This window comes from Apostichopus japonicus, chromosome 13, assembly GCF_037975245.1.
Source record: "Apostichopus japonicus isolate 1M-3 chromosome 13, ASM3797524v1, whole genome shotgun sequence".
NCBI classification, from domain to species: Eukaryota; Metazoa; Echinodermata; class Holothuroidea; order Aspidochirotida; family Stichopodidae; genus Apostichopus; species Apostichopus japonicus.
In genome coordinates, this window is record NC_092573.1 from 12,094,156 (window position 1) to 12,120,973 (window position 26,818).

At 35.1% G+C, this 26,818-nt stretch overlaps 2 protein-coding genes and 1 long non-coding RNA gene across 5 annotated transcripts in view; 2 read left to right on the forward strand and 1 right to left on the reverse strand.

The window, feature by feature from the left end:
• LOC139978867 (uncharacterized) overlaps positions 1-8,398 on the forward strand; it is a 69,083-nt gene extending 60,685 nt beyond the window's left edge. For both annotated transcript variants that reach the window (XM_071989402.1, XM_071989401.1), the window contains 7 exons: positions 945-1,072; positions 2,308-2,554; positions 3,274-3,355; positions 4,315-4,418; positions 5,716-6,023; positions 6,562-6,675; positions 6,915-8,398. In XM_071989402.1, coding sequence (XP_071845503.1) covers positions 945-1,072; positions 2,308-2,554; positions 3,274-3,355; positions 4,315-4,418; positions 5,716-6,023; positions 6,562-6,675; positions 6,915-7,001 — 1,070 coding nt within the window. In that variant the 3' untranslated portion in view covers positions 7,002-8,398. The remainder of the gene's footprint in view (positions 1-944; positions 1,073-2,307; positions 2,555-3,273; positions 3,356-4,314; positions 4,419-5,715; positions 6,024-6,561; positions 6,676-6,914) is intronic.
• The window catches only part of LOC139978880 (uncharacterized), a 217,031-nt gene that overhangs the window by 61,237 nt on the left and 128,976 nt on the right, over positions 1-26,818 (reverse strand). The gene's annotated exons all lie outside the window — the stretch shown is intronic.
• LOC139978870 (synaptotagmin-4-like) overlaps positions 20,409-26,818 on the forward strand; it is a 43,643-nt gene continuing 37,233 nt past the window's right edge. Inside the window, exon 1 of the mRNA XM_071989406.1 lies at positions 20,409-20,853. Within this exon, the coding sequence (XP_071845507.1) occupies positions 20,808-20,853 (46 nt within the window). The 5' untranslated portion in view covers positions 20,409-20,807. The remainder of the gene's footprint in view (positions 20,854-26,818) is intronic.

Genomic DNA, 26,818 nt, shown 5'->3' on the forward strand with positions numbered 1-26,818 from the left:
TTGAAGGTTTCATGTCAATTCAACATTCCCCTTGAAGTTATAACAAAAGTCCATGCTTACTTATTTTGACCTTTGATCTCTGACCGTTCACGTTTGTTACCATATCAACCACATATTTTGATATTACTTGACATGCCTTTTATACGCGTGACGGTTAAAAGTCAAATTAATGCTTCAACTAAGAACCATAGCAAACGTTACTTAATGACTATTTGATCGTTTACCTCTGTTGTTGGCCTTGATCTTACTTACCATGATAAAACATGTTTTGACATTCCTTGACATATTCATTACACGTCGATGGAATTCAATTCATAATTTGCCTTGGAGTTATAGCGCTAGGTCGCCTTTTGCCTTGTTTGACATATGACCTCTCGTACACTTATGAACCCTGTTACTATGGTAAACTTTTGACAATCTCATAATAACTATGAAGGTTCATTTCAATTCAATATTTCCCCTTGGAATTATAGCAAGAGAAAAAACAATCACTTTTACTATATTTGACCTCTGACCTTTGACCACTTGACCATTCTTTCTGAAGGTCTACGAGGCATAAGAACCTATTTTGGGCACCTTCCTTCCAAATTTGCAAAATCGACCAAGCCGTTAAGGAGGAGTTTTTGACACGAAATTGCCCATGTTACAGACATACATAAACAAACACGCAGACAGACCCGTCTCCAGATTTGGATTTCAGGTCACCCTCGGTCACCCCTCATGGGTGACCTCCCGAGGCTCGCTACTGAGAGACACTAACTATTACCATGGCAATCGTTGCTATGGCAAGTGAGGTAGCCGCTTTAGGCTCAACTGACAAACGAATCACAATATCTCATCCTCGCCATGAGAGCGATTAGATAATGCAACTACAGAATTGCTATAAGGATGTAGCCTTTGCAAGAGTAAACGATTTCGTAACATTTTGTTTTTCCACCTCTTAGTGTCAAAGATCTTGAAAGTCACGTTTGCCATCGTCGAGATCAACAGTCAAGAAGCGATATTCAATGACTCTCTCACTGATAGAACTAGTAACTTCTTCATGTCTTTACAGAATCTCGTTTGTGATTTGGTGAGTTTTTTTTTTAGTTTCAACTTTACTCGAGAGACGGTTGTGTTACAGTGGTTAAGGCAATATACTATCTATCTGAGGATTGCAAGCTTGAGTCCTGGCTAGCTGTATTAGTCAAGTATTGTGATCAGAGTACCAAGTATTTCGCGAGTGATTAATGTTCCGAGTAGTCCGAGTACTACTTCTGAGATCCGAGAACGAGTACTTTTTCATCTGAGTACGAGGAACGAGTACTTTTTCATCTGAGCACTTATTGAGTACTTTTGATACGTTATATGTACGATGAGTACAGCTGCGTCCTGAAGATCTTTTTAAACAAATTATATAACAGTTGAATGTGATGACATGAACTAGATTATCGCTATTGCTTGCCAAATATAAAACGTCTCATTTTGATATTGCGATGACAAAAGTGACAATAGCAACAACTTTCTGATATGTACACATGAATATTTAACTAAAAGTAACACTGCAACGACGAATTGTTCCGTACGGTAGCAACATACACCGTATCTTCGTATTGTATGTACGTACTGTACTTGGTAATACACTCGACTGCATGAATGGTATTACAAAAAAAAAGTACTCGTTAAGTGCTCGTCCTTGGCGAGTACCAAGTACTTTATATCGAATACTAGTACTTTAACATCCAAGTGCAAGTACTAAATGACGAGTACGTTTACTTTAACGTCCAAGTAGTTTCTAACCGAGTACGAGTATCAGCAAAATGGTACTCGGGTACTTCTCGAGTACTACAACACTGCTGGATCATTACATTGTGTACTTTAGTGTGGCACACATTAGCCTCTCTTCATCCAATTGCATATAAAAGGGGAAAGGGGTGGACCTTGTCAATATATAGTTGAGTGCGCCAGGTCAGTTTCCGGAGCTGTACTGTTTGAAATATGTACACTTGGGTGGGTTATTACTGTGACCAGGTGTTAATATTGTAAAATCGAGTGATAAGTCGTTATATGACTTGTTAACAAGATAAAAAACTAATAATAACAACTTCATATACCGTGTCGATGATTAGTTAACTGTAGAATCGCTTGTATTTCTTTCCATTGCATTATAAACGTGTATTTGAGACGATGACGAAGGCATAGTTTCAAACTAGAAGAAATTTAAATTAAAGTAGATTGATGTAAAAGTCAGGGATATGAACTATGCCATACATACAGCTAAAGCTTATCAGGACATTTCTCAATGCTATTACTCTTCATTCCTGACAGTGGTCGATTACAGTCAATAACTTTGACGGTAGGAAATGGAAAGATGATTACATAAGTTGTAGAGTTTTGAGATTCTTCAAAGGAAGCATCGGGGCAGACGTGGATTTGGTATTTGATGAGGATTCAGAGGCCGACAGCACACAAATGATGGACGCAATTGAAGTAGTTTTGCAAGAAGGCGACAATACACTGTTCAACAGTAGCATTGGAACCATCAAACTTAAAAACGACAGCATTGTTATAGATCGTAAGTTGATTATTAAAATGAAAGTTAAACGTTCCATTAGATGGTAGGCATGATGTTATAGGCAGCCTTGTAATGTTACCCAACCGGAGTAAAGATATGTGGAGTGTTAATAAGTGATGCTGTAAACATCGACAAAACATTTCACCGATTGTGAAAAAATGTGAAAAGTTTTGAGAATTACTATGTTAAAAGACAAATTTGATTTTTGGTTTGAATTTGTTGAATCTATATAATCACATAACAATGTGTACTATAATTTGAGCATTGTTATAAATTCCTCATGTGTTTTTTTTTCTTCAAGTGCTCGATTTTTATCTGTGTTCATGTATGGAGTATATCTACATAACAAAAAAGTGTCGACAAATGCGCCGCTGTAAGGATTAAATTGAGTTCAAACATTTTGATTTCAGTCAGTACAATATGAAACCTTTTTTTATATTCTTATCAACTTGCAGAATATATACAATTAATTAATGGTCTACCAGGATCACAGTTAATAATTAATAAATACACACTGAATCGGAAAGTAGAATTTAAGTAATGATTGTTCATGTCATATTTAATATATATTTGCTTTTTGCAGACTGCTTGCATTACACTCGAAATAAAGGCAACATTTTAACTGACTAGAAACAAAACGCAATAGTGGCTTTAACATTTATTTTATCGTCTCTTGAAATTTAAAGCATAGAATGAGTGTATTTTGTTTTCATTCACAGCTGTTAGTCACCCTGAGTGCTTAGTTGGTGCTTGTAATAAACATGGCAATTGCACAGTTTCTGGAAAAGAAGTCATATGCAGGTAAACGTCTAACTCATACAAAGAATATTCCGAACTCAGACAATGTCAGACTCATGTTAACGAGAAATAAATATTCCACAGTGTTGTTGAAAACCCCATCTGAGTCTCTTGTCCCAAACTGTTGGTAAAGTTGATGAATGTAAAGTATTTATTTATTAGTCAAACTCTGGACTCTTCCAGTGGGAGTGGATCATATTAAAACGTTGGTGATGTCATCACGGCAAATGCTTTTCAATTCTTTTACTTTCCTAATATAATCATTTGCTGATTTATCCTTTAAATGTGACATTTGGAATGATTAAGTTAGCTTATTCGAAGTTGAATCTCATGGAAGTGCAGCCTTTAAGAAGAAAGTATATTTCCTCTTTGAGTAATTGATTTAATATTACCAACTGAAAACGAGAACATCCACGAATCAATCGCCATGATGATATATGCAAGTTTCTGTTGCCAGATGTAATCAGGAATATCGCAAAATGTTGAAAAGTTCATATTTTTACTATACAAAATGCTCCGTGGTTGTGGTGTTTGGCCCAAAAATGCAGAACTTTTTCCTCATTTTTGTTCAGCAATCATCATAACCTGCCGGAAATATCCCTTAATTAAGATGTTAAAATACGTGGACGTATTTTATCTTGATGCAGATATTACGTAGATGCTGAACTGCCCGTGCAATCCCCCTCCCCCTGATAAAATAGAGCAATATTGATTGTAGATAAATGTGTTGATAAATATTGAAGATAACTATTTATGTGACAAACGATTTTAAATTGTAAATGTTGTCGTAAACGCTCGAAGAAATTAGTGTTTCAATGACTTAGATTGGTGTTTCAATGACAAAAATACATTTTTGTCAGTTAGCTTAATTTAGGTTCTTTCTTTTGCATCAAACTGTAAATTTAAACCTGCATTGTCGTTGCCACGCATTTATTAATGATTGCTATTTTGTTTTAACATAGCTGTGATGAAAGCTATACCGGAGTTTCGTGTGAGAGTACAGTCGATTCGCCTATCGTTCCTACTGTTCCTATCGGTCCTATCGTTCCCTATGACAAGGGAATAGGTAGGTTACAATCATAAGCAATTAATCATTATTTGAAACATTTCTGTTCACGATACCATCACTAAATCATACACCGCAATCATTCAAACTTCTACATAGTTGTTGGCATTTCAAATTATGTTTCTTAATCAACAGTTAAGATGTTATGCAATTACAAAATGTTGTATTTTATACCATTCGAAAACACGAAATATCCATCATGTGATGCTGCAAACAGTTTGCTTTGCACGATACCAACGATGTTGTAATTACAGCAACTCTCGGGTATTTTTTAACGATACAACATGGCTTGACAGAAAAAAATGACAAAACTTTTGATATATTACTTTAACTACTATTCTGGTATACTTTCCTTTCAAAGCCAGATGCCGATATTTGTTGCAAACACAATATATTCTTTAATGTCAACAAGAGAGCCCAAGCCAATCATGAAATTGTTAATTGTCCCTCACAAATTAACGGTGTCTTTAAAAAAAAACATGCTACTTAAGGCCTATCGTCATTCTGAGCTGGTACTGTATGCTATTGACAACCCAAAATGATTAAAAGTTTTATCTTGATTAAAACAAACACTCTACAATAATACAACCTGCACATTTTTTTTTATTATTAGTACTTATCATATTTTTAAACTATGGTAACTCTTTAAGTCATTCTTTAACACATTTTTTCTTACAAAAAAATGTTGGTGGAATTACAACTCTTTCAACTGCAAACGTGATTTGGTGAGCAACGATTGGAACTTGTTGACGTTGTAGTTAACAGTCTTAGTTTAGACTACAATAGAAACAGCCGATTAACACAGAGATTACAGTAACTACTGTAAATCTAAAGTTTTGTACCACAGTAAACACTGGGTCGTGCTGACAAATCTGATAAATCGGTAGCATGTGCTATTAAGTTTACAGTAAGAACTGAGGATATTTGTAATTCCAACAATCCCAAACAACTGGATTTGTTGGAATTACACATATCCTCAGTTCTTCTTGTAATCCTAATAGCACATGCTACCAATTTAGCACGATCCATTTTTACTGTGGTACAAAACTGTAAGATTTACAGTAGTAACTGTGTTCTCTATGTGCATCGGGTGATAGAAAACATGATTATGAAAGACTTTGGGAATACGTAGTAGCCGTTTGCCAAAGGAATATTTAGAAAACGACCTTTGCATAGACACTGTCTCGGTGTGAGTTTGAAAAGACAGAATGGATTGTACATTATGATCATATTTCCTTTAATAAATTGTTATCATTCGTAAGAAAAAAATCAAAACACCATTTTTCTTTCGTGGCAGACGTGTGGCAGATTCTGGTGATTGTTTTCTCCTTACTTATCGTTCTGTTGTTGCTTGCCTTGTTCATCGTTTGTGTCGTCATGTGGAGAAACCGCCGAGGTGCAGCGAACATGGATTCCAAGATATCAAGGAAATTATCCACTAGTTCCAGTAGTAGCTTTGGAACTGTCTCACCTCTAGTATTTGCGACAGAAGCGACAACATCCCAAGACAAAATCTCAGAGTCTAATTTGGGAAGTATAAAGAGCGAAGAAATTGAGCGAATGGATCACATAGCACAGGTTATGGGTAGAATGTCTGATCTAAACGTAAGTATTTGCTGATATTGGTGTGCGCAATAGGGCTGGAAGGGGTGGGAAGGGGGGGGGGGGGAGATGGCGCGCAACCTAACTCGACAGTTGGTAGATCGAAAGGGTTTATAAGCAAACTTTTGCGTTTAGATCTAATTATAGACCAAACGCACCGTTTGACGTCTAAACTTGACTTTTTCGGGGTGGAGGGGGGGGGGGATATCCCCACACCTCCACACACTGGAGGCCTCATTTAACAATCCCACAGCCACACCACATTCCACACCCTAAATTATTCCGCATGTAAAGCACGTTCACAAAGATTAATATATATGTAGAAAGATGTAGAAATGCTTAGAATTGTGATTTATTTTATCCATTTTAATACCTATTGCCTAAACTTTCATTTACCTAATGGTAACCCATGGTAACCCAATTTTCAAATTTCTGTCAATAAAATTACACTTCCAGATTTATCATGGGTTAAGTTCTATTTTGCTGCAACGTTTTTTTAAATTGTTTTTTATTACTTTCAAATACGCAACCTTTTAAATAGGAGCAAGTGAGATATGAAAAGAAGTCAAACTCCCCTGAATCTAGACAACCGGAGAGTTTGTACAACAGGAAAGGACCTTACGTCGCGGATGGTTCTGAGGCCCTTAGAAAGAAGGTGAGTTTAACTTTAATACAGACAAAAACGACATTTGTTAACTTAGGTAGATTAAGGTTTGGAAATTTTATAGAAGCACTGCATGATTGAACATTTAATGGTATGGGAGGTAATAGAGACACCGTCGTTATTTTCCAGTGGAAAGCAGTTTTGTTATACATGAGTTTAAAAGTATGTTTTGTTTCAGTGCAGTTATATAGTTTGAAATGTCCTTCATGCGTTTTTTTTTTTGCCCTTAGCGACGAAATGCTCCACTGAAAGTCTTCCAACTCCCAAGACCAGAGAAAAAGAGGAATGAAGATACAAGCTTCGCGTGGCCACGTTAGAAGTTTAGAAAAGACATAGGCTAGTAAACAGTACACTAAAGAGATCAGGGGAACAAAATTTGATTCTATGAATGCGCTTTCATAATAAGAAATTGACTTAGTTTTCATTTTCTCATATCAATTGATTACCCTTTGATACAAATTGCTGAATTGAGATGGAAATGCTGTGAAACTTATTCTTGGTTCAAAACCTTGTGACTCTTTCTCTAAAATACATTTATAGCCGCATCGGAACAATTTGTTGATATCACCTTCAAAGAGATAACACAGATAAAAGCAAAATTATATAATGAATCATCTCGTAATATCATTAAGTATAAGCTTGCTGCATAAAGTAAAGAAGAAAGGAATGAAATCATTGATTGTTATTGTCATGAATGATGACTTAAGTGATTTAATGAGATGGAATAAAAGTATAACCTGGATTGTGAATTCATATTATATCCTGAAGAAACTAACTTGTTTGAATTATATTCCTTAAAAAAGGTATACGTACAGTAATCATTAAAAGTTTAATAAGAGAAAGTTTACTCTTATTATGAATCTCTGTCGTATTAATCGAACTCGCCAAATGCTTGAATATATTCAATTATTGGAATTGAATCGTTAAACTTGAGGTACCGGTAGGGAAATTGATGAATATATATTTATGAATATATATAAATTATAGGTGAGGCATTGAACTTTGATGCTTTTTAATAGACACTGTCGTTTTTCCAAAATGTAATTTCATAGTACCATACGAATTGACACAATGCAATTTCCCTTTGCGTTTCTAATAATAATTATGTAAAAGTATAGAGAGCCTGACGTTTCGATCCTAGCAGGATCTTCTTCAGAGGTATTTAGCCTCTGAAGAAGATGCTGCTAAAAAATGGAAATTAATTTTTGTTTTAGACATAGTTCATGTAATATTGGTAAATGAGGAGGGTTGGATTTGCTTCGATCCATGGAAACTAATAAAATAGCTTGGCCGAATCATGAACGTAACGTGCGAACGTAAAGAATTGACGATTTCTAATTATTTCTTATTATTGCTAGTTCATGCCATTTTATGTTTATTGTTATGCTTTTTTGCAATTTTTTCCTTTGTTGGAATTTAGACATTTTTTGCCGAACCGAATTGGCTTGGTATGAAATTGCAATGTCCGCCATTTTCTGTCTTACTGTCTTACATACTTGAAACGTAATGATATATTTCACTTCTTTGATGGTAATAACACGAAATACGAGACTGGAGAAAATAATGTAAATTCGCACACACTGTAAGATTCATTTTACCTACCCACTTGACATTCCATTGTGGTATGTTCTATTTTCTGTAATTGATTTGAAATCATAGCTGTCTGTTAAAAAAAAATATTACAAGCAGGAATTAAATTGGCAATCTAATTGAATGATCGTGTTTGTGTATGTATCTATATGTACAGAATATCTGGTATAATCTAACTCAGAACAAACTGCCTCCCATAGGAGAAACAGGCAGAAGGGTGGGTTAATGTATGTTTGTGTTTGGGAGCAGTTATAGGGGAGAAATTGTCTCCTGATTTAAACCCAAAACACGTAAAACCTATAATAGTTCTGATAAAGGAAATTACAGAGTAGACAAAGTTGAAGGTACACGTTAACAACCCTCTTGATAACGCCAACAACCCCCTCCCCCTCCCCTCTCCCGTCCCCCTCCTCTCCCCTCCCTCCCCTCCCAAATAACAAACAATTCATAAATAACTGGTGAAAGAATTCAAAACTTATAACTAAAATAAACTATTGGAAGTGTTACCTTAAATTTGTTACTAAAGGAATGATATAAAATGATAAGAAAAAACCTGTGAATTAACCTTCAAGTAATAGTGCCTGAATCATTCGTGACTGGTTTCTTATTGGTCAATTTAAATGACGCATAATCCCAGACCTATTGTGAGAACCTAAGCCTGTGTAGATGAATGTATAGTTGCTAGGACTTGTTTTAGGGTGGGCGATTTTCGGGTCAAATTTTCACGTCATATTGGGGGACGAAATGTAACATTTTTGCTTAATTTCCTCTTAATGCTTTACTCTATGGCTCCAATATTTTAGAATATGTTTAAGCCATTAACAGCAAACATAACCGAGCAGAATTATTTTGCTATAGTGAAGGTGGGGTTCTGGATAATTACTTTGATGAAATGTTTCCTACAAATTGGGTCGGATTCAAAATTTCACCCATTTGTAGAATCTTGGGTATTAGCATTACCTCAATAACAGATTCCCGTTAGCATTAATACTGCACTTTAGGTTTGGAGTAAAGGGAAGAGATTGTAAATAGAAAATTTTAGTTTTTACGTTAATCCACGAAAGGTACAAACGTTTTACAATGATACATTCCATTCAAGTCTCTAAACAGGAAATAGAAGGTTTATTAACTCGTTTTAATACGGGTCAGTCCTGAAACAGAAAATAGAGTTCTCCGTATGAACCGGGGGAAGGTTTTACCTGTGCTCATCGTTCGTTTTTGTATACTGCCCCCAGTTGTGGAATCACACTCAGCAGGTCATATCTGCATTGAATATCGACATCTTTTACTGTCTTTGCTGTGCTGCCTATTAATAGTGCCCTCTTAACATAGGCAACGTTGGATCTTGAGTCTGAGCTTAAAGGGTGTGAAGACTCACGCACAAAGAAACGTCTCATGCCGGTAATCTGACTTAGTTTCGAATGATGTATAACAGAAGTGTTAGACACCACCATCGATCCCAGAAAATACACACACAGTTTGCTACCGTCGGTAATTAGACACTAGTGTACAGTCAATACATACAGCTACGGTCAATACCCACAGCACAGTGTCCATAGCAGCGATGGACATCTCAGGTCTAGATAAAAGATTACAAGGAATCACGTTTCATTACTGTCTGCATTTTGCAGCGATAAGAAGAAAACTTCACGTGCAAGCAACGGAAAGTTAACTTTTTCAGAGCGCGACACGCGGTTTGGGGCGAGTCTTCAATGCCTTTAAAGATTGGGAATTAGTTAGTATTAGTACTAACGCTGTATCCGAACGGCTGTAACCACTTATATCTCTTAGTAACATTGAGGGGTGTCCAATTATGTGAACATTTCAGAATTGGTCAAAGTTACCTATACCAAACACACAATGCAATTTCAACTCTGAACATTTTTCTTTCAATTTTCTTTGTAACGATGGACCCATGGATAGAGAATTTACCAATTTTGCACTGGACTAGTATTTTAACTGAAGAAGCGCTGAGTTGATATGAGAAAAACGATTGAAAATGCTGCCTAATTAAAGTGCCCTCTTAAAATAGGCAATGTTGGTCTGAGCTTGATGATTGGGAATTAGTTAGTATTAGTATTAACGCTGTATCTGAACGGCTGCAACCACTTAAATATCTTAGTTACATTGAGGGGTGTTCAATTATATGAACATTTCAGAATGGGTTAAAGTTACCTATACCCAACACACAATGCAATTCAACTCTGAAGATTTGTCCTTTCAAGACAGGCTTAGTTTTGTTTTAAACGACAGATGGACCCATGGATAGAGAATTCACCAATTTTACAATGGACTAGCATTTAAAAAAAATATATCGACAGTAAGAATGGCGACTGACGAAGCGCTGATTTAAAATGAGAAAAACGATTAAAATTGTTTATCAAATTATTCATCTTATCCACGCAATTGTTCAAATAGGACAACTAAGCTAGTAAACGATATTTTGGGATGTACTACACTAAAGGTTATGAACTCAAGAGACATTTTAAATGCACGGACAAGGGTGTTGGTGGTGAGGAGGTGGTATAGTATGTGTTTCTTCAATTAACCAATTACAGATTTTGACGTTGAATATATCTGCGGCACGACTCCCGTGCCATAAGTCCTAATATCGACATATGTCGACTTTAGTTGACATATTTCAGTTTCGCCTGCTCTTTTTGAACTAAGTCGTCATATGTAAGAGAAATGGACATCTGAAGATTTTCCCGCAAGTGATAGTTTCTCGTCCCTTTCATAGTTTTCTTCATGTTCCATTGTTTTAATTGCAAAAAAACGGCTTATATTGAATACAATTCAAGTTCATCATTTTCTTTTACCCTCATTGGATGATTTTGTCACATGCCATTGTTTAACGTGCTTGATTGGAAGAAACTGTCGACTATTTGCAAGAAATCGGAGACATGAGAGAGAGTGATGAGAGTCTGCATTTCGATGATTATCTAAGTGTTAGCTCTCTGTCCAAGGACAGTAAACACATTATGCAGTTATGGTTGATTAAATGTGTTTAGGACTTTGTACTTTATGACACTGAAGATGCATGATTGATCGAAAGTGTGGCACTTTCATGAGAACTTTCTCGACAATACAGCTGACAAAGAAATAAATGTAACGTTTGCTGAAAAGCTCAGCGTTTATATTAAAGCTGTCTATGCAGTTGGTTACCAGTTTGCGGTAATTTCCACCCCATATTTCTGCAAAACAAGATTTTAAATAGTGATCGAACAAAGAAGATCCCCTGGATTTTGTTTCGCATGATACGTGAGTATTGAATAATTACAGTTTATATTTGAAATGCACATTGCCATATTAAGTATCAAAAACAAAATGAGCAGCCATAATGTTCAAAACTTTTTCACTTTTCTTCTTTGTCGCATCAAACGAACCTTTTGTATTGGGATTTAGAATATTACACTCCACATTGCCAAAAGAAGCAGCTTTAATCGCTCAGCATGGATATTAAACCATGCACATATAGCGCCAGCTCTGTTTCGATGTTTGCCCTGTCTACTTGTGATGTATCAATGTAGACATCTTGTTTACCAGATACTTTGTAAAACGCCAGGATGCCAAGCCCCTGAGCAAACAAGATCGGAGTGATATTCTTTGCTTTTCTCTCATATACACGTCAGAATTTTGCAAATCCATGGCAACGGATGATGACCGGAAATTTCCGTCAACGATACAGACAACCGGCATGTGACGTAAATGAGTATATACATGACATTGCTACACAGCAATTTTCACGGGAAAAAAGAAAGCAGCGACAAGGCACATATAAAATAATAAAATTTATTGGCAAACTACGTGACAAAACTTTAAGGAGTATCGATGCAGTGCAGATGCATAACTCACACCGCTACATAGTCAGGATACCTACCAAGGATTCAAGTCACTTGGCTTGCCCAAAATAATAAGCGTAACATAGGATATATGTATATATATATATATATATATATATATATATATATATATATATATATATATATATATATATATACACGTCATACCACATTTATTTTTGGCTAGTCTCAGCTCAATGGAGCGTAAAATTGAGCATTTTTTTTCAGTTCTCATGTCAGTGGTAATATCATTTACCAAATGTGCGCTGACTCGCAGGGTAAAGTACAGCACATTGGAAGTCATTGCAAGTAAATGAACCATTAGCACATGGAATCTTCCCTTCAGAAGAATATATCTGTATCTAATATATCACAGAGCACTTCGCTAGTCGGTATCTTCCATCACTTATACAATATGCATGCTGATATTAGATCTACAAGAATCCAAGGGGGAAATAAAATACAAAATTTGTAACTGATAATTTTTATAATTGATACATTAGAGAGCCAAATTAAAGTATTGACGGTTGTTTTGTATTTGACATAAGAAGAATCGGAGAAAGAAAAAGAAAGACAAATGGGGAAGTCAGAACTGATTGCTGATTAAAATGGATTCTTCTTGACATGATTACTGACAAGTTTCAACCAAAATACTAGCAAACGGTTTGAAAAGCACAACCGTTTTCGTTACTGCAGCAATGAAATTTTCCACCACGTTATTTTCTCACCTTCGTCTGTATCGTTAGAATGTATACCCATATATTTTATATGCTTGTGGATTGACAATTTGTTTGGGGAGTGGAGTGAGGATGTATATAGAGATGGGGGTGATTGCTTTTGTTTGTAACTGAGCGTCATTATCTGGAAATGATTTGATTGGTAATCTGTTAAATCTGATTCAATACTCTTTGTCACGGTCGATGAAACGGGGGAGGGAGGAGAGGAGGGGAGGTGGATGGGGTGGGTTGCAGAGTGCCCATCCCTAATTGCCTCTTTATTTTGGTAATTTTTCGTTTCTGTCACGTTGTTTGCCGCTTGCAAAGGAATGTCATATCTCCTACTAATCTATTGTCATGGATAATTTCAATAAAATTGTGTGAAATTTGCTCTCTGAGTTTCTTTTCATTTCACTGACAAAGTTAGGCTTTCTGTATTCTCACATCTTATATTTTCTATTATTTCTATGATTTAAATTAATATCTGTTGATATTCTCTTTCTCCTCACCATGTTTATCTGTACTGCACCACTGATTTGATAAATAACTAAATCAAATTGTATTTGAGGTAATTTTGTGTTTTCCACCCTGAATATGAATGTCACGCGTCTCAATGCCCCTCAAAGTTTTCTGCAGTTTCAGCCCTCATCCGCTGTCCTTGCTTACTGCCCCTGGGAACGTTTCGCAATATGCCAGCATGTTGAACAAGGCAATACTGCCGTTGGAAAAATAAACAAAAAGATCATTATTTTGGATGATTATCATATTATGCAGCCCAGACAGACCGAATATATATATATTTGTTCATTATTTTTTGTAATTATTCCATGAATGTGTGACGTGTTTTCCTAAGTGTAAATCAATGCCATGCTTCTATGACAATTGTGTTGCTTTTGCCCCCATAGTCTCAAGAAGTACCTCACAACAACACAGTTAAGCCAGGAAACACTATGTCTTCCTTTATCTACCTTAAGTAACACTTGGAGAAAGTAAAGTGTATTTACAATGAGACTCTCTCTTCTTGATGGTCTCTCCTCTCCACTCCGAGCATCGTCAGCATATTTTTGTGCTTATTACCCGCCAAAAAATCCGACTTTCATGAAAGGCCCAGATATTGAACAGCAACTACAGTATATTCATGAAACAGTGCGACAAAACTAACCCGTCGGGCCTTTTGGCATTATCAGCTGAATCATTTTATATACAGAATGACGTTAAGTAAATGTCAGGCTTTTGCGTGGAACTAGATAGCAAAATTGCATTATGATAAATAAGGCTCATTTTCACCCCTGGGAGTGAAACGAAATTCATTTAGGAATAAGATTTCATTTTCAAGTGAGGATGTTAAAAGTCTGGTTAGTGAAGATAATGATTCAGCTGATGTTATTAAAGGCGCCCCGAGGTATTTCATTTGGAGTTGTTAGGATCCGCAAAATTAATTTCCGATAAGTATATGCCTACCTAAATTGGCATTTCACACGACAAACTCCTAAGGCAAAAATTTTGAATAAATAAAGTTAAACATCTTATAGCGTACTGAAACAACTCCATGTGTTTCGGGGGTTTCTTTCATATATGTTATGTCGTATAATATTAGGGAAAAGGTTATGTTCAACTACTGATGAGGTTTTCAAAGATTGCTTGTCTAAAAAGCAGTTTATTAACATTACCTATTTTAGGATTGTATATATGTATATATATATATATATATATATAACCTTTATATAACCCTTATATATAACCTTTCTGGGTGTGCTGTAGACGGTTCCATTGTGCCTTCCAATGATGGATGTGGGGTCGTTGAATTGCAACATCATTTTATCGACGCGTTGGGTTTAGACGTTTAAACTTCAAATGGTGCATTCTTAGACTATACATTAGGTCGAAGGTTAAGTCTAAAAGCATATCAAAGCAAATCAAAGAAAAAAAATTAAAAACAAAAATCAACAGGACTAGCGATAGCTTTTCTAAAAAAGTTTACCAATTTTAACATTTAATATTTGTAATTTGTATAAACATTCCACGCCATTGAACTTCCACTTACACTGTGATTGGCATAGGGTGTAGACGTTTTGAAATTACATTTGAATTAATATCGGTTCAGCCTGACCGTCTTTTCAAAACTTTCATCAGAAGCTCAAATTGTGTTCATTTTATTGAAGGGACTATTAATGCGATACAAGTTATCGCCGTGTTATTTCTGTCGTATTAGATTTCTCTATTTTAAGCATACTCTAACCCTGTCCGTGAGGCCTGCTGCCTTAAACACCGACTCATGTTTCTTACAGGCCGTAGAAAGGTAAAATAAAATAATACTTCAAGAGGTAGTGTCCTCTACGTCGTTGGACCTTACATACCTAAAAGTGGCTATAGACGTTTTTCTATTTTCAGCATGCACGCTTTCACTTTGACTGCTTCTGAGTTAAATACCACTTAAGTTTCCGAAGGGTCGAAAAGACGAAAATTAAGAATATTACACGCGGGTGATAGCTGTTCGTACTTCATTGGTTTTTGCTGATAAGATCTTCAGATCGTAAATGTATAAACTGATTTTACACGCAGAACATAATCGAACACAGGTGCAAGTTATTAGCACTTAACCTAATTTAATTGAAAGGTTAACTTTCCAAGTAAGGCTCGAAGTTAAAAAAAATTATATGATTTGGGATATAATGCCAGTCAACATGACTAATTAGAGTCTATTTGTCATTTCATATAAGACAATAGTTTTTACCCTGACCTCTTTACTCTCCCAGTTTTCTCTAATTAGACCGCATTCATTACTTCTAGAAAATAGTTTAATAACAATGCTTTGATTCTCACTTTTGCTGTATTAATGTCATTATTAAAATATATGTTTCTAACCTAGACAAAAATGATCTAGTTACTTAAAAAGAGAGAAAGTCAATACTCAATGTTGATTATACGGTATGTCATATTGTTTATTATATTATACATTTATTGCATGTATAACATATAAACGCTATAACTGTGACCTATTTCCATAACCATAGAAGACGGTTCGGGTATTACAGACATTAACAGTGGATGCAGCTGTCAGTGTTTGTCACATTGGAAACAGAATGACGTTGTTGGTGCGAGAAAGAGGTACGGCAAAGTAAAAAAAAAACAACAGCTTCTCTTCAAATAATTGTTTTGAAGTAACGTTTCAAAATGTGAGTTCCTTTTCCGTCACGAATCATCAAACTAAAGAAACAAGGAATTGTATAGAGGCATCAATTCACTGAAGAGCCAAGTCCTTAAACTTATCGATCAAACTTAAAATCATCCAACAGTTACATAATAAAAGTAAAACATAAATCGACTGCTTTTGCACTTTAAATGATCATTATAGAAATGTTCGATTTTTGGATCTCTTATTGCGTGGATTGAAGTGTTTTGCTTCCTCAAATGTAATGTGAATTTATTATTCGAGGAACATTAAGGAGAAAGAAAGTAAAAGCATAAATACTATTTTTCATGTTTGTGTAAATTGACTGCTGTCGATTCATAATAGGAACACCGATTTTACAGTGTCGCATCTTATTCGTTGCAGAATAGATTACACTGTAATATCTCCAAGGACAGGGATATGTACGTAGTTTATAAGCTAATTGCTATGGACAAAGCCACCCAAGTTGTAGTATGCAGTTTGGAAGCTTAGTATTTGTCGTAGGCCTACTAATTGCCTGATAATCAATGCAGAAATTTAGTAAACCTTATCAGAGCATTTTGAAATAGACTATATAAGTTTATAGTAGAAAAACAACACTTAGGGCAACATTGGCGAATTAATATTATTTCCTCACACTGGGTCATTTTTAGGACTCCAGTATGGATGCTATTTCTAATAATAACTTTGCATATTACAATTACCAAGGAAACGTAATTAAGTAATTATCTAAATACGTATATACAGACTTAGGGGGGGGGGGGGACATATATTGTCGCCCAATGTAAATTTAACTATTTCATAACACTTGTGGCGACATCTCATTAAAACAATACTTTGGGTGAAGGCTGAAAGGCCAAAAGGTTACGCTAGGCCTTTAAGCCAATATTCGACTGGCAAACTGGTTTGAGCGTGTGACGATAATATGCAACTAGGGCCGGCTACTCATTAGTAAACTAAGATACCGTACAGTACAATATTGGCAAAATATCTGCATGTTCTACCTATATCTATCTTGATATCTGTTTCCGTCCATCTAACCATCATATATATATATATATATATATATATATATATATATATATATATATATATATATATATATATATATATATATATATATATATATATATATATATATATATATATATATATATATATATATATATATATGTATATATATATATATATATATTACACATCTTACGAATGTATAAACAAAATAAAAAAGCTGTAAAGATGACTATATATATATATATATATATATATATATACATACATACATACATACATACATATCTATTACACATCTTACGAATGTATAAACAAAATAAAAAAGCTGTAAAGATGACTTGAACTGAACCACGAAACAACTGAAATGAACGTCACAAAAGTATGCCACTGACGAAACACTACTTTTTACTAATCTTATATTGGATCCCAGGCTGCCATGCACTGCTTCTTGCAAACCGTACAAATCGATTGCAATGCAGACACTAAAGGAATATTGATTTCCGAAACTTGAAACAAACCTCCTAGGTATAACCGCAGTTTGCATCGATTAGGTAGTACGTTTCGTGTAACGACAAACCTGTTGCAAATGACGTACTCTCTCATTCTTGCTGTACTTTTCTTTTACTGTAACGTTGAAAATAATACACCGACCGTTTGATCAATAGTTTTGAGTTTTATAAACAGCTTTGTTGATCTAGAAACAAAGACTCATTGATTTCCACTGAAACAGTCTTACTTTTCATGAGTTGAAAAAAAAACCTAAATATTTTACTAATTAAGAAATAATTAAAAAATCCAATGAATAAATGATCAAATATATTGCACCCGTTATTAAGGAAGAAATAGTGAGGAAGTCACGTGGTATTATATTGATACTGTGTCAAATCAAACTCATGTAGTTGTTTGCTTTAGGTAACAACATAAAGCTATATATCGAAAGGGGGGAAAGGACCAAAATGTTGTAATTCGTAATGCAAGTCTGACAATGCTGACAAGTTATACAAAATCCAATGGAATCAAGAATTACTTGCATTTGTTTTAGACCTTCCTCAAAAAAATTATTGGAAGAAAATAGAACCTACACCTAGTTCATGATGGCTCTTTTCTGTAGACATGAAAAGTAAATGTAACAAAATACGAAATCATTTTCAAATGTTTGTGAAAATAATTCAAGTACCTTGTTCTTTGTGTGAATAAGGATTTGATTATTTTTCCTCTAAAAATCCTAGATTTGTGGATTGAACTGCAAAATCTACAGATCTCGATGTCCATCTATACTTCCGCCCTGTGCTTGTAATTATTCAATAAAGATCTTACGGACTTGTAAGAAAATCTTTTAACTTTCTCCATCGTTTTTCATCCTCGACTTAAGTAATCTTCCACGCATGCATAAATAACCATTGGCAAGAATGACTACAGAGTAAAGACTCCCAAGCACTCCGAATGCAGCATTGCGAATGAAAAGTAATCACACCTGCAAAAAAAGACGCCTTGCCTTGAAGCGAACCTTGACAACTAAGGCAGCTGTGAGATTCACACTTCACTCAACTCATAGTGATTGACCACTTCATGATGAATAAAATATGCCAGATTAAGAAATTACCTTCAATTAGTATTACCCCGTATCCGAGGAGGCCCTTTATCGCAAGGTGGATCAAAATGTGAAGTTTCATTGCTTGAAAGTTCAAGGTACAACTCCTCTCAAAACTGAGGACGTTGTCGTGGTAAGTATCACAATACTATGAAAGAAATTGTGAACAATGCGGGAGATTATATTAGGCATCATTACTAAGACGTTTAGATAAACCGACCAACGCAAGCAGACAAGCCCTGTGAAGCTCGGATGGGTCCCTGCAGTTAGTGTCAGTGGATTAGGGATTTGAATGGGCTGTTTTGCTGAAATAAAACTAGCTTAGAACCCTTACATTTCCAAGACATCTTAATTGCTAGTTAGGTCACATGCAAAAGGGAGGTTAGAAGTTGATCTGGTAGCCGTATCTCTATCTTAATCAGCATTCTAAGTTTGACCAGTATTCATTCAGGCTGCAGAATATCACTCAACATGAGGTTAGACATAATAACACGAACACACATCATATACTTTCTTCTAACAAATGCTCGACATTTCTTCGCACGGCCCTTTTCACCATCAACGTACCAGTTACCATCATCGTCACCACAACCACCACCACCACCATCATCATCGTTATCATCATCGTCGTCATCGTCGTCGTCGACGTCGACGTCGACGTCGTCATTGTCAACATCGTCGTCGTCGTCGTCATCATCATCATCACCACCACCAGCATCATCATCATCATCATCACCACCACCACCACCACCACCACCACCACCACCACCACTATCATCATCATCATCATCATCACCATCATTATCATCATCATCATCATCATCATCATCATCATCATCATCATCATCATCATCATCATCACCATCATCACCATCATCATCATCATCACCATCATCATCATCATCATCATCATCATCATCATCATCATCATCATCATCATCATCATCATCATCATCATCATCATCATCATCATCATCATCATCATCATCATCATCATCATCATCATCATCATCACCATCATCATCGTCATCGTCACCATCGTCACCGTCATCACCATCACCATCATCACCATCACCATCACCATCATCACCATCATCATCATCATCATCATCATCACCATCAACATCACCATCATCACCATCACCACCATCACCATCACCATCACCATCATCATCATCATCATCATCATCATCATCATCATCATCATCATCATCATCATCATCATCATCATCATCATCATCATCATCATCATCATCATCATCATCATCATCATCATCATCATCTTATCCTCAGCATCATTACCATCACCGTCACCATCATCATCGTCATTACACTCATTACCATCATCATCATACACATACATATCTAATTTAAAATAACAAAGTTTCATTTTGCTTAAAGTAATCACGTCCCATACTTTTTATCATCTTTTGCATTCGCTTTCGGAAAAGTCAAAATTAAATGCTAATCAGGCACTTGAAGTCAATGTGGTTGTTGAACAAAAGAAACGTGATTTATCAACTCAACTCCCCCGACTTTAACCTACGGGTGTCCTTTGCTCTAATGAAAAAAAAACAACAAATTACCATGTCCGTTTCAAAACCTTTTTCTCATGTTCATATCTTCCCACCAGCCGTTAATGAAGTAGCGTGACTTATGGTTCCGTGTTACACAGCACTTTACTTCTGGCGTATTTTTAATCGGTTAGAATGGTCACGAAAGGCAAGCTTGATTAAGATTTTCTTATTCCACACACCATCCACGTAGCAACGCTTCTGCATTAATTTAAGTGTTTATCTTGAATTTTGCTTACGTACAACATGCAGCGATGGTAATATTAGCATCTCAGCGTCCAATGCGACGACGACTACTACGACGAGTTTAGGGGAGTCTGTGCATATTCGTCACAGAAACGGTTAAGGACACTAACATATTGAACGATACCTTCGGATTTCAAATTCAAGACCTTGACAGAAAAAAAAATAGATAGAGAAACTGACGGGTGTTATTAGTCACATCGAGACGATAAGTGGAATATATATTTGTGTTTGGAATTACTTCTTAAACAAAATCAACATGGATGCCAAAATGTAAGATAAACTACGATAAAGTGTAGCCTGAGAGATTTTCTCGACAGTGATTGCAGACCGCTGATGTGTTTGGAGTTCAAAGCAGACGGCGAGCTACAATAGACAACCATGCCGGAGAAAACTTCAGCCAGGGATTTTCAACATCCATTCCAAGGTGAGTTTGATGGGGAAAACTTTAAATATTAGAAAAAGTTATAAATGGAGATTCGTTGTTAGTCAGGATATCAAAGAACTAAGGGGAATTACAGGACATGTTATAACATAACCACGTGATGTTAATTATTCAAATTAACATTAACATATTATTTACACATGCAATCATTCTATTATGTAGGTGGTATATACAGAGAACAAATTGAAAAGGTAAGAATGGACAATAACATTATTTATAGCAATCTGGTTATTGATTAATAAACTTTGTCTTCAGCCAGCTGTCAATAATTGATAAACAAATCATAATATTTACAACATCAAGAAAGAAACTCATAATCTTACGCCCAGCACGTGCAAACGACGGGAAAAAAACTGCTCCCCTTCTTATTCTTGGATAAACTACAACGACTAATAGAATTTGAAGCGCATTAAGGGCATTTAAAGAGCAGACCCTCCATAATGACTAATTCTTATTAGTAGAAATATGTGAAACATCACGGAACCCCGGGATCATAAGAATGAATATATAATAATAATAAAACGAAATAAATAACTTTGGAAATATACAAAAAACACATTTGTGTTACCTATGAGCTAATGCTCAAGCATAATATTTGTTTCTATTAAATGTTAGAAGTCATATAACTTTCCAATATTATATGCATACACTCACTGCATGAATGTGTACATGTTGATATTCATGAATAATTAATTCACCAAGGCGGCGACATTTCGTGACAACACTGCGATTGACCAAAAGGCATAGCAACATATGATGTCTAAGGGGACGACTAAACTCAATTTGGGTTTGACAATACTTAACATGGCATTATCTTTGTTATATTTTTGATTTACTGATGAATAATTAGCATACATTAACCGCTAATCAGCCAAGCCATCGCAAACGAGTGTCTTACAACGAGGACATCGTAGCATGTACTTTCTTATATACACTTTCTTTCCCTTGTAAATTGTGTGATCTTTAAGTAAAATAAACCTTTACTTATAATAATTTGGACTACTAATTGAGAACAATTTGGCCGAAAGGTGATAGTCTTAGCTAACAGTCTGAATTCGGCGAATATACCCGTTTTCTCTTAGTTGCTCGTTATCGCCTAGCACTGACACACAAAATGTATAAGCTTAACTTTGAATAAAAATTAAAACACTTCTAATTGTGGTTATACGATTAAGATGCAATACGTTTACTATTTGTACGTTGCTTTAGTGCTTGAGTTTGTATAGTTGATGTGAACTTGTTATCCAAGGAATGTGAAAGCAATTATTCATAAATTATTTAATGATTTAAATTTGTCATATAGTTTTACCTTTTTTCTCTTCTTGAAACTAATCTATTGCTAATGAACTTATTGAAGTTAATGTGACAACCCAAACTAAACAAACTGTGCTCTTAGGGGGGGGGGGGGGGAGGGGGTGATTGTTTATCATATGATTACTGGCCATCTTGAATTGCATAGTTTCTTTCGGCACCATATGGTATGGCTAGAATTGCCATTAAGCTTTGCCTTTAATTCGAATATTGCTTTTATACATTGAGTCGGTTGAATATTCAGTCGGCTCAATATTTTATATTTCTCTTTCCCTTAGGGAGAAACAATTTTGCTTGCCTATTATGATACATTCACATCGCAACACTTTTAAGAGAGAGGATTTTCCGATTCAGCACTTAAGTTCTAATAGACCTGTAACCTGACACGAATTCATTGTATTAACTGTTTGACACTATAGCGTGCAGACAAGATGCAACTTTTTGCAAAGAAAAAGAGAAAATATTACAATCCGTCTACAGAAGAGCGTCAAAGAGTAATGGTACTAGATAGACCAAAATTGACTTAAGAACTACTGTCATACAATAGCACACGCACCCTTAGCCGGAAGGTTATAAACTGTTACTGTAAAAGACTTGCTATAAGAATATACACAATTTGTTCTTCTAACAACTATAACAATTGTAAATTTTTAAACCACTTTTTTTTTCGAGTTAAGCCCGGTCATGTCAAGGTATACCTTAATTTGATCTTTCAGTAAACTAAACGGTGTTACTGCTTCATTGACGTCATTCACGAATGAAGCTGAGTACGAGAAACAAACACGGCTTGTCATTACTGTCAATCTGAGACCATTTGATCCAGGGGGGTAGGAAGCTTCCAAAAAGTTTGGGGGGGGGAAATAATGCATCAGAGGGCCACTTTCTCATTCCACAACCACCACTCGTTATGCTATGAACCGATACACACCGGCCATATCACTTAAATATATATGATGTGTTAGTATGCTATCAATACTATTATGGTGCACGTGACTCTATTTAAAATTATCAAAGGCTTAATATATCCAAAAGACAGTCCTTCATCAAAGGGGCACATTTTCTTTGCCAGTAGGGCACATTTGCTACTTTGGAAAAAATGGGGGGGGGGGGGGCACACTGCCCCCGGCTCCTATCCCCCTGATTTGATCTATACAACGTTTCAAGGCGCGTTCATTCTCACAGTTCCAAATATACCTGCTACCCAAATATATAGGCATTTGCTACTTTTCTTCTCAAAATCAAACAGCTAAATTCTCGACCTCACATAAGATATAATACTCATGTGAAAATATTGATTTTAACTTGTACAATATTCAAATCACTTTGTAAATTTTATATCATTCATTCGATATATGTGGTTATTTGATCTCTTTTATTATCTTGTTCTGTTTAAAGCAGGCTGATTGACTCATTCCTACCAGGCCTCGTTATATTCACAAATACTTGAATATCCCATTTATCCGCATCTCTTTAAAGAGCTTAATCCAGACAAGAAAATTTGATGCTACACATTGAAATCCTTGAAGTCTATGTAGAATTTCGTCTCACATACTGCAGTTTTGAGTGTTGTAACATACTGTCATATTATGGTTTCCGTTAGCATGCAATGAACTTAACTTGTATGGTACCATCATTGTAGTAAAATCAAACTTAAGCCAAAACCAAAGAGCTTTAATTATTTTGTGTGTATTTAGCTGTTTTCCCACAAATAACCAAACATATGTGGTTACCACAAACTTCCATCCGGCGGACATTTTAATAACATGTAAAGTGCCGCGATTGAAAGCCGATAGCCCATGGTTTATATTAAAAAACGTTTCAAATATGCACGATTCCTCTAAGCGGGACGATGCGGCTTTGTAGAAACTAAATTTGTGGCTTTGTAGAAACTAAATTTGTATTAAGAGTTACCGATGATATTATTAAAGCCGTAGGATTTGGTTCGAGAATATAATGACTTGGAGAATTCTTGCTGTCGATTGTAAGAATATTAGAGTGTTCAATACTTTCTTTCATCGAAACTCGGTTGCCATACAGAACAAAGAATAATAATAAAAATAATAATAATAATATTAATACAAAAAACAGCGCGATATTGGATAGAATTAAGTAAGAGCGTCTAATGCATACGAGAACCGAAACGTATTGTCACGTGATAATTTAAATTTACGTCCATATGAACATTTTTCATAATTTAACTTTATATGTATAAGGACAAATGTATGAGGTAAATACTGGTAACCAATTAGCAATAGTTGAGTCAAAAGAAACGAAACGGATGACTCTGATGTTGGAAGTAAATACACACCAGTGGTGACGTATTCATGAATCTCTGCTAACTCTGTCTGTCTTCAAGACTGTCTGTCTGTCACAAAATGAATGTTAAGACCCTAAGAGAATATTGATCCAAGGCCCTCTTTCGTCAAGGAATGTGATCGTGTAGAGGTCGTCGCCACATGATTAACATTTTTTGTCTTGTATAGAGCAAACCAGAAAGTTCTCTGAGCGATTGGAAAGCTATTACTGCATTATTGTTTAGACATTCAATATGATTAATTTATATTCATTAATTATATATAGATATATAAACACACACAAAATGACGAAGGTCCCGAAGTTCCAAAATATGTTTTCTAAAACAGTAGCTTACTCCTTATTGGTCAACGATGAGCCATTTTTTAATTCTCTGCTTTTTCCTAATAATATTTTTTTTTCTTTTCAAGTAGAAGTGGATTTTCTTGATATGTATATATATATATATATATATATATATATATATATATATATATATATATATATGTATATATATATATATATATATATATATATATCTACATATATATATATATATATATATATATATCTACATATTGATTATATATAATCCACATATAGGACAAGTTCGTTACGCCCGGCATGAGCGGAGACACCAACAGAAAAATTAACTGCTATGACTAGTTTGTTTTGACATTCATTATGATTAATTTTCCTCCATGGTTGCGACTTCGAGGGTTGAAATATCTAACATCTGTCGATGTAAAGGCACTTGGTATCCAAAAACGTTTTTGGCAATTTATGTGGCTTAATTGAATTTGCATCCACATGCAGGGTGCAGTTACCGCTTGACGGTGTACAAATTGGGGAAACAATTAAAATAAAGATATAAAACATATGACCATCAACAACTTGTTTTTCTCACCTGGGAAGAGCTTGCAAGGACGCTCAAACTCCTGTGTCGTCGTCATGTATTCTTTCTTGCAGTTAAAGAAAACACAAAACTGAAACAACAGCATCATGGCTTGATGACGTCATTCTAGCAACAACTCTGCTTTTGTCTAATAATATTTTCTTTAAGAGTACATATGGATTTTCCTTTTAATATATATATATATAATAATATATATATATTTAAATATATATATATATTTATATAGATATATATATATTATATAATTGAAATCGAAATGAGTTGTACAATCAAGAACAGTGAAGAAATTTCCAGCCTTCACTGGGATTCGAACACGGGCCTCCCGCTTGATATGCGGACACCCTAACCACTAGGCTATGGACGCTGATTGTATGTCCAGAGGTTCGAAACCGGTAAGGAAGGTCGTAATTCCACTGTAGGCGTTTGTCACCTGTATCGAACAATACTAGTTCTGTTTTTGGTGACATATTTGTCTAACTCTAGAGATCAAACATGATGCTAACCAACTTGAAATCATTTGTGATTTCTAAAGCCGAATCTTGAAAGAGATACTTTGAACAGACTTTGTTAAATTGGTGGTACATATATCTATATATAGAACAGGACTCGACCTATGATCTCAGATTTCAAATCCTATAAATATGTATGACGTTTCCTGTTGTATCCCAACGTATCCTTGCCCATTTCAAGTTGAAAAGACAACATCAATAATACGTCTTTGTCACATTCAACAACAAGCTATAGGCCTAAAGATCTTCAGAAGTTGATGACGAGATCGGAAATATTGTTTGAGTAGATTGGTTTCAATAATGAAATCCTGTTCTCTTCCGTTCTGCAGGTCTGTTTTTCTGCTCCAATTGTAAATTGCCTTTAGGAGACGTACCGGTCTCACTTAATCAAAATTTGAAATCAGCGTTCACTTTTATTAGATCGTTATTTTGGATGCTTGAATCATACATAATGAGCCACGCTTTTGAAATGTAACTTCAAATTACACACATATATATTAATATTTATATTTATATTTTTATATAAATGTATTTCATATTATTTTTGTTGTTGTTATTAATATTTTATATTTTTGTATAATTTGTATATTATTATTTATACGATTATTATTTTTTTCGTCTCCTCTTTACACCTCGACATTTCATCATCAAATTTATGTATTGCTGTTAAAATCTGTATAGTCCCAATTGGTATCAACAACAATTTCGTGGCAACAGTTGCTATAAGAACACAATATTTCAGAGCGAAATGAAAACAAGCTTTAGATGAGAATTAGTTTAGCCCCTGAGCAATTGGACCATTCGAAATAAGTTACAAATCTATTAGTAGACTAAGGAATTGTTTTGTTTATCATTTTGATATGGAAAAGAGACGAATTTACCTGTAGCTGTTGAATGAAGTGTGACATGAACCGGGAGT